We start from the raw sequence: 9,128 nt of genomic DNA, 5'->3' as shown, positions 1-9,128 counted from the left end.
GATTCCTTGCGGGGCAGGGGGCGGCGGATGCGGACCGCTCCAGCTGCCAACATCTGCGGAGGCAAGAAACGCTGCACAGGCGGGTTTTGCTGGCGCAGCCGGGGCAGGAGCGACCCACAGCTGCTGGCCTCAGTGGGGCCGCCGCCCCCCAGCCCCTGTCCCGTGGGGGGAAAGGGGTCAGGCCCCAGGGCTCCGGCGCAGCCAGGCAGGTTGCAGAGGGACGTCTCCAAAGGTTCACACCAGAGCCCTGCCCGTTCCCAGCGCAGTCCAGGGCTCCACACGCACCGACGGGGGGAGTCGCCAGGGATCTGCGGCGGGCGAGGCCGGGCCGGTCTCCGCCAGCCGCTCAGGGGGTGTCCTGGTGCTCCCAGGGCCGCGGGTCGCTCTCCTCCCCGGCCGCGGCGCTGCGCCGGTTCTGCCAGAAGTGCTGCACGTCGGGGAGCACCTTCCCCGCGGCCGGCGGCTCAGGCGGGGGCTGGCTGCGCTCGGCCGCCCCGGCGCCGCCCCGTCGGGCCCGCAGCAGCAGCAGCAGGGCCGGGCTCAGCGCGCCGGGCAGGAAGAGCGCGGCCTGGGCCAGGCCGGCCAGCGCCGGGGGCGGCCGCGTCCCGCCGTGCCGGCCCCACAGCCAGAGCCCCCACTCGGGCAGCCAGGCGGCGTGGACGAGCAGGCTGAGGCCCAGCAGCCGGCGGGTGCCGGGGCCGGGCGGGGGCGGCCCGCGGGCGCGCAGCGCTCTCCAGTAGCAGCCGGCGGTGAAGGCGGCCGGCAGCAGCAGGGCCAGGAGCGGGTAGGCGGCGCCGAAGACGCGCATGAAGGCGGCGGCGGCGGCGCCGGGGGGCGGCTGGAAGAGGCAGCGGGGCCCGTCGGGGCCGGGCTCCAGCCGGGTGAAGAGCAGCAGCGGCAGGGGCAGGCCCAGCGCCGGCAGCCAGAGCAGCGGCAGCAGCAGCAGCAGCGGCGGCGGCCGTCCCCGCGGCCGTCCCGGGCCGCCGAGCTGCTGCAGGCGGGCTCGCCCGACGGCCGCCAGCGCCAGGCTCTTGGCCAGCAGGAAGCCGTGCAGCAGCCAGTCGCTGGCCCGGCAGAGGAGGGCGCCCAGCGGCCAGGCGCGGCGGCAGGCGGCGGCCAGGCGCAGCGGGGCGCAGAGCAGCAGCAGCAGCAGGTCGGCCGCGCAGAGGTGGAGCAGGCCGGCGTGGAGCGGCGAGCCCCGGCCCCGCCGCAGCTCCTGGCCCAGCCCGGCCAGCAGCAGCAGGTTGCCCGCCAGGCTGGCCAGACCCAGGCCGGCCAGGAGCAGAGGCAGCGCCAGGGTCCCCTCCAGCTGCCCGCCGGCCGCAGGGACGGGCTGGGAGCGGTTCATGGCGAGGGGCGCAGCGGTCCCGGTGCCCGGAGGGACGGGGCGGCCGGCGGGCGGTGCGAGGAGCTGGAAGCGCTGCCGGGCGTGTCACGACGTGCGTCGGTTCTCGGGCGGGGCGGGCGCGATCCCGGCCGCTGCGCTGGAGCCGAGCGAAGGAGGGTCCCGGAGCCGGCGGGGGCCCCCTGCGTCAGCGGGCGGGCGGGCGGGCCGGGGAGCTCACCGCTGGCTCCGTTGTGGCTGGGTCCAGGCTGCGCGGAGCCGGGAAGTCCTGGCCAGGAGCCGCTCGCCGAAGCGCGGTGCTGAAATCCGGCGCGGCCCGCCCGGCTATATCGCACGGCGCTGACATCAACCGCGTGAGTGCCGCCCCGCCGGAGAGCCCAGCCCCTCCGCCCGCCGGCAGCGGGAGCGCTGCCCCCCCAGCCCGGAGTGCCGGGGGCGGGGGGAGCCGGCAGAGCTAATGCGCAGGGATTGCGCGCCCATTACACTAATCAAACCACCCCGCCCGCCAGCCCCCGGCGCCGCTGATCCGCCGCTGCACTCTGGGTTTGAAACCGGATTAACACAGACCATCGCTCTGATAATCGGCGGTATATAGAGAAGGGGGCACCCCCCACACACACACACACACCCCACACTTCTCCCCTTGGTGTTGAACGGGGACCCGGGCTGCACTGGGCAGGGGTGTGTGAAGGCGGAGCGGGCTGGCGGGTGAAGCCCTGGGATAGTTTTTAGCACTGCCCGCCGCGGTCTAGGCCCTGGGGGGTTAACGCTGCCCTGCCCCACGGCGCTCAGCGCCTCCTCCCAAGTGTCCGGACCCCAGGACAGGAGAAATCGGACTAATTCATAGAGTGCAAGGGGGGAAGGGAGCCTCTGATCCTCTAGTCCCAGCTCCTGTGTGACACGGGCTGGAGCTGCTCCAAACTCATTCCCGAGCAGAGCTGTTAGGAAAACACCCGGTCCTGATTTAAAACCGGGCAGGGAGGGAGACTCCACTAGTTCCACTAGTTCATTACTTCACAATACCCAGCCACTCGCGTTCTCTGCCGCTGTATCCCCGCACGCGGCCCGTGGGCTGGGGCTGGAAGGCAGGGAAGGCAGCCGCTCCACAGCAGCCCATGGCTCGTGTGCTCAGTGATTTCCTGACGGCGGCGGCACGTTTTGCCGGGCAGCGGCAGTTTAACTCGCATTTCGGGGGGCAGCGTTTCTAGTTTGTCAGTTTCACGGCTCTGCTTCTGCTGCAGAAGAAACGGCCAAGAAAATCCAGCCCGCGATTCACAGCCGCCAGCTTTGGGATTCGGAGCGGAGCCAGAATGAACGAAGAACGCCAGGAGTCGCTGCGGCTGTTTTTGGCTGAAAGGCAGTACCAATAATTAGTGACAGTCACAGCTAATCAGCCCAGTGCCCTAGCCAGAACCAGACTGAGGGTGGCTGGTCTTGGACTCCGCAAACTGCAGCTGCAGTGATCTCCGAGAGGGAAGTGATATCAGTGCTGAAAAAATCAGCCAAACCCGGGGTGAGGATGTCTCTGTCATTTATTGGAATTATGTGGAATCCATTTTGAGGAACTTGGGGGAGAGGACGGTGATCAGGAGCAGTCAGCATGGATTCACCCAGGGCAAGTCATGTCTGACCAATCATAAACTGGAAAGCGGTAGATGTGAAATACCTTGACTTTAGCAAAGCTTCTAATAGGGTTTCCCCCAGTATTTTTAGCAGCAAGTAAAATAAGTATGGGTTGGATGAATGTCTATAAGGCAGATAGAAAGCGGGCTGGATCATCAGGCTCACTGGGTAGTGATCAACGGCTCAATGTCTAGCTGGCAGCTGGTAACAAGCGGAGTGCCCCAGGGGTCGGTTTTGTTCAACATCTTCATCAATGATCTGGAGGATGGGGTAGATTGCACCCTCAGCAAGTTTGCGGATGACACTAAGCTGGGGTGAGTGGTAGATACCCTGGAGGGCAGGGATAGGATACAGAGTGACCTAAACAAACTGGAGGATTGGGCCAAAAGAAATCTGATGCGGTTCAACAAGGACAAGTGCAGAGTCCTGCATGTAACAACGGAAAAATCCCATGCACAGCTACAGACTGGGGACCGACGAGCTAGGCAGCAGTTCTGCAGAAAAGGACCTGGGGGTAACAGTGGATAAGAAGCTGGATCTGAGTCAGCAGTGTGCCCTGGTTGCCAAGAAGGCTAATAGCATATTGGGCTGCATTAGTAGGAGCATTTCCAGCAGGTCGAGGGAAGTGATTATTCCCCTCTATTCGGCACTGGTGAGGCCACGTCTGGAGTATTGTGTCCAGTTTTGGGCCCCCCACTACAGGAAGGATGTGGACACATTGGAGAGAGTCCAGAGGAGGGCAACAAAAATGATTAGGGTGCTGGAGCACAGGACTTATGAGGAGAGGCTGAAGGAACTGGGCTTGTTTAGTCTGCAGAAGAGAAGAATGAGGGGGGATTTGATAGCAGCCTTTAACTACCTGAATGGGGGTTCCAGGGAGGATGGAGCTAGGCTGTTCTCGGTGGTGGTAGGTGACAGAACAAGGAGCAACAGTCTCAAGTTGCAGTGGGGGAGGTCTAGGTTGGATATTAAGAAAAAACTTTTTCCCTAGGAGGGTGGTGAAGCCTAGGGTGGTTACCTAGGGAGGTGGTGGAATCTCCATCCTGAGAGGTTTTTAGGGACCGGCTTGACACAGCCCTGGCTGGGAGGGTTTAGTCGGGGTTGGTCCTGCTTTGAGCAGGGGGTTGGACTAGATATCTCCAGAGGTCCCTTCCACGCCTACTCCACTAGGATTCTGTGTGGAGAAGCTCCTTCAGCTCTGACACAAACTATCCCCCATCTGGGACCAGGAAGGAGCGTGAAGGAAAGGCAGCACCTGAGCTGTTGGAAGAGTGTCTGCATCAAATGGAGATTGGAGGTGCAGGACTGAATAGGTAGGTTGGGCTTGTGCGTAAGGCGGTTGACGGGCACTCTGCTGATCTGCATTCAGTGCCTGCCTCAGATCTGAATTCCCTGCCAGTCAGTCTGTGCCTCGGTTTCCTGCCTGCACATGTCTTGTGGTCCCACTACTCTGGTATCGGAACATTTTGTAACTAGACTGGCTGAACATTGGGACTTTTGAAATAAAAAATATTTCAAAGGGGAACACAAAGCGGAAATTTCAACATTTCCCATGGAACAAGAATGCTGAAAAAGCTTCAGTTCAGTACCATCAAATTGTTTCATTTAGATAAATGCATATTTTATTTTGTTTTGATGTTCATCGTTTATTAAAAAAGAGATCCTCTCCTGGATCAGTAACTGGTTTAAAGAGAGGAAACAAAGGGTAGGAATAAATGGTCAGTTTTCAGAATGGAGAAAGGTAAATCGTGGTGTCCCCCAGGGGTCTGTACTGGGACCAGCGCTGTTCAACATATTCGTAAATGATCTAGAAAAAGGGGTAGGATACAAAACTACTCAAGATAGCTAAGACAAAGCAGACTGCAAAGAGTTACAAAGGGACCTCACCAAACTGAGTGACTGGGCAACAAAATGGCAGATGAAATTCAATGCTGATAAATGCAAAGTAATACACATTGGAAAACATAATCCCCACTATACATATCAAATGATGGGGTCTAAATTAGCTCTTACCACTCAAGAGAGACCTTGGAGTCATTGCGGGTAGTTCTCTAAAAACATCCACTCGATGTGCAGTGGCAGTTAAAAGAGCTACCAGCACATTGGGAATCATTAGGAGGAGACAGATAAGACAGAAAATATTGTATTGCCTCTTTATAAATCCATGGTACACCCTCATCTTGAATACCACCTGCCCCATCTCAAAAAAGATACACCGGAATTGGAAAAGGTACAGAAAAGGGCAACTAAAATGATGAGGGGATGGAAAAGCTTGCATATGAGAAGAGATCGATAAGACTGGGAGTTTTCAGCTTGGAAAAGAGACGATGAAGGGGGGTATGACAGAGATCTACAAAATGATGACTGGTGTGGAGAAGGTAAATAAGGAAGTGTTATTTACTCCTCATAACACAAAAACTAGGGGTCACCAAATGAAATGAATAGGTGGCAGGTTTAAAATGAACAAAAGGAAGTATTTCTTCACACAACACACAGTCAACCTGTGGAACTCCTTGCCAGAGGATGTTGTGAAGGCCAAGAATATTATGGGGTTCAAAAAAGAACTAGGTAAGTTCGTGGAGGATAGGTCCATCAGTGGCTATTAGCCAGATGGACAGTGATTGCTGTTTGCCAGAAACAGGGAATGGCTGATGGGAGGGATCACTTGATGATGCCCTGTTCTGTTCATTCCCTCTGAAGCACTTGGCATTGGCCACTGCTGGAAGACAGGATATTGGGCTAGACGGATCATTGTTCTGACTCAGTCTGGCCGTTCTTATGAGAGAGTGTAATTTTGGCAACATGAATTGAAGTGAGCAAATCAAATGATAAACATTTCACCAAAAATCTCTGCGTTGGTGGAGAGCTTTTCAAATTTGACAAAACTAGAGTTTTGGGACAGAAAACTGTTCTGTCAAAACAAAAGCTGCTGCCCAGCTCTTCTCCCAACACCCCGGCATGGCAGGGCAGTGACACTATCCCCATAGCACAGAGGGGTACTGAGACACAGAAGGAGTACATGACCGGCCCAGAGTCACACCAGGAGTGAGTAAGAAGGAACTGAACCCCAGGTGTCTACCTAATAGACCACTCTTCCTCCCTAATCTGCTATCAGCTCTGCTCTGCAGGGACTGTCTCTAGCTCTGTGGGTGTGCCTACACTGCAAGTGCGACAGCTATGCTATGTAATGCGGACAGAGGCAAAGGGGTTTTTCCCTTGCTGTAGTAAATCCACCCTCTGGAAAAGCAGCAGCTGGACAAATTCTTCCATCAATCGAGGTGCAGCTACAGCGTGAGTCACATCAAGCGAACTACGTCACACAGGGTGTCACATTTCCACAGCTCTGAGCATTGTAGCCAAGTTGACCTGAGGTTTAGGTCTAGACCCAGGCTCAGGGGGTGCTGAGCTCGGCTGAGGCTTCTAGGTGCCACAATAACAACAAAGAGTAGGTATCGGCAAGTGTCAGCCCTGGAAATCTGCTAGATACAGAGAAACCATCACAGCTTGGATGCCATAGTGATAGGTGCTGTACAGGAACCGGAGCAGAATGGGTCTGGAGTGGATATTGAGAAGAGATGCACCTTTTGTTCGTTTCTCTACCCCCAGCTCAGACAGAGGCAAAATGTTGCAGTGTTTCATGCTTCACTATGTTCCACAATGCTAAACAGCCGGGGCAATGACAAGAAAACACCCAGGCCCTGGGGGTTTTGTTTTTAGCAGTTTAGCAGGGTTTGGAAGTTGCCCCCATGTTTAGGGATGTGCTGGCTTTGCAGGTGGTGAGATTCTGACCTGCGATTGTACATCCACAATGGAACTTTTGTGTTGAAATGTTTCTAGTTAATATTAAGTTGTTAAGGACACAATAAAACCCAACTTAGGTATCAAGTTGGAGCCGTTAGGTCAGTTGCAGAAAGTTTATTTAGTAGAGGACCACTGAGCAACATTTTGGGTGACAAAACCAAAGTTTATTTAAAAGGAAAACGATTCATTAGCAGACAGGCAGGTGATTACTGCTTTGGATGTTAATTGGTGCTCTTTTGAAATGTTAGCAACCCTACTTCTCTTAAAAATCAGTTATAATACTAATGAACAGTAAACGGCTCCTTATTGTAATTATATTTCTGCCGTCTCCTTCTTGGCTCTTTACATTACACGTTATTTAAATGAATATCTGCACGAATGTCCTTCCCCTGCTATCAATACAGATCGTATTTTAATACAACCGTCACAATTCTTAAACACTTCGTAAAAGCCTTGCTCAGACCAGGTCTAACCAAAACGTAATGGCAACGTAACTCTGGGTCGGGTCCTTGCTAACCTTTACTTTCCCATAACCCTAACTCCCACACCGGCAAAGTCAGTGTCCCAGACTCCTCTACACCTTGGCCCAGAAACCTGATTTCTACTTATTTTTTAACTTAACCTATGTTCACATGGGCTCTAACTCTCCTGTAGGCTACAACAGGATCGCTGCCTGTGTCCGATGGTGGGATCAGGCCCAAGAATCCTGGAAATGAAGAAGGGCACCATTTTAGCCAAATTCAGGAGTTTGGCTGAAAGAATCGGTGTGGGTAAGAGTCAAGTGTAGTAGCCGTGGACGTGCTGTTTTGATTAGTCAGGGAGGCATCAGGGCTAATGGTTAGAGCAGGGGCCACTGGGGGGACTTAGGAGGTCCTGGCTCTGTTCCGAGTTCTGGGGGGTGGGAAGCATGGCCTGTTGATTCAATCAGGGAACTAGGAGTCAGGGCTCTGTGTTCTGATTTTGCCCCAACCCAGTGTGCCCGTTAAATCATTTCACTTCCCTCCGGTTCCCACCTCTGTAAATCAAAGCTAACGATACCCCCTCTTGTGCTAAGCACCAAAAGGAGCTAGGGCCGTGCGGTGCAGTGCAGGATTCATGTGACCTGACATGTTTGCTGTGTGAATCTGTTGATCTGTGCAACCCCTGCCACGTTCCAGCTGAATCTGCTGCCTTATTTCACAGGGATTGCAGCTGCTTTCGCAGCCGTAGGAATTAGTGGAAGAATTAGGGTAGCACCTTGAGGCCCCATTGAGCTGGGTTCCATGCACGCACGTGCACAAATACACACACACACACACACACACACACACACACACACACACACACACACACACACACAACTTCTTACCATGGAAGATCTGCAATCCAAGTAGACAGACAAAAGCTAGGAGGAAGGAAGTGTTATTAACCTCGCCATTTTATGAGAAAATGAGGCTCAGAGTAGATTAAGGAACTTGACCAATGTCACACATGGAGTCTGTGGCAGAGGTGGGAACAGGCCCCAAAATCTCCTGGCTCCCAGCCCAGAGCTTTAACCACAAGACCATCTTGCCTCTCAGATCATCGTGAAGTGATGAATCTAGCCCTTGGTTGTCAGCCACATGGAAACAGAATAAAATCTTAAGTAAAATAAATATCTCCATCCTTCAAAACACCAGCCTTCCTCCACCCCCACCTCCCTTCCCAGAGCCGGAGCTAGCACATGCGTTTTGCAATGGGCCCCAGAAGCTCAACAGGTTTGGACTACGCCAGGGCGAAGTGCGGGAATGGTCCCCAGTGGGAAGGGGGCATTCATGGGAGAATGCTCTGTCATCTGCCTCCCCTCCACCTTAAGTCCAGGGGGTTCCGTCTGAACCCCCGCTAATTGCCACCACGGCAGTACCATGTAACAAATAGTCACTGCCAATCGCCTGCCGCGGTGACTGGTGCAAAACACACAATGTGGTTCTAGTGACCTGAATTCCCTTTATCCAGACATCCTGGGTCTCCAAAGCCACGCTGGGCATGTCTACACGGCAGCTGGGGGCGAACCTCCCAGCGCGGGTCAGCAATCATGACAGTGTGCTTCAAAACAATGGGGGGGACATCGTGGCTCTGGCACAGATGCAGGCTAGCCACCCGGACGCAGGCCGGGGGTCGGGTGGGCTTGAGCGCCCGAGCCACCATGTCCACACTGTTGTTTGTAGCACGCTAGCTGAAACCCTGCCATGGGGCCATGCGCAGTGTGTCCCTCTGTAACCCTGTGTTAGTCAGCCATCCGCGGAGCTCGTCTCCAGGAGGCTTAGCACCTGCGAGCGTTACTCAGCGGCTGTGTGTTTGTCTAGCGGTTCCCTGCAAACGAGCACGTCCGTTGGCCTGC

General features: G+C 55.3%; 1 protein-coding gene across 1 annotated transcript; it reads right to left on the bottom strand.

Moving 5' to 3' along the window:
* Nucleotides 1-346: 346 nt before the first annotated feature.
* LOC137143695 (G-protein coupled receptor 151-like) lies at nt 347-1,348 on the bottom strand. The gene has a single exon (XM_067533613.1). It carries the CDS (start codon nt 1,346-1,348, stop codon nt 347-349), a length of 1,002 nt encoding a protein of 333 aa, XP_067389714.1.
* Between the last annotated feature and the right edge of the window lie 7,780 nt (nt 1,349-9,128).

The sequence above is a fragment of the Emydura macquarii genome, unplaced genomic scaffold (assembly GCF_026122565.2).
Source record: "Emydura macquarii macquarii isolate MOO-44397 ecotype Brisbane River unplaced genomic scaffold, CSIRO-AGI_Emac_v2 contig_3345, whole genome shotgun sequence".
NCBI classification, from domain to species: Eukaryota; Metazoa; Chordata; order Testudines; family Chelidae; genus Emydura; species Emydura macquarii.
This window is presented reverse-complemented; position numbering and strand designations above follow the sequence as displayed.

Excerpts from the sequence above, each read along its gene's own strand:
- LOC137143695 (XM_067533613.1), bottom strand. The coding sequence starts at position 1,348 with ATGAACCGCTCCCAGCCCGTCCCTGCGGCCGGCGGGCAGCTGGAGGGG.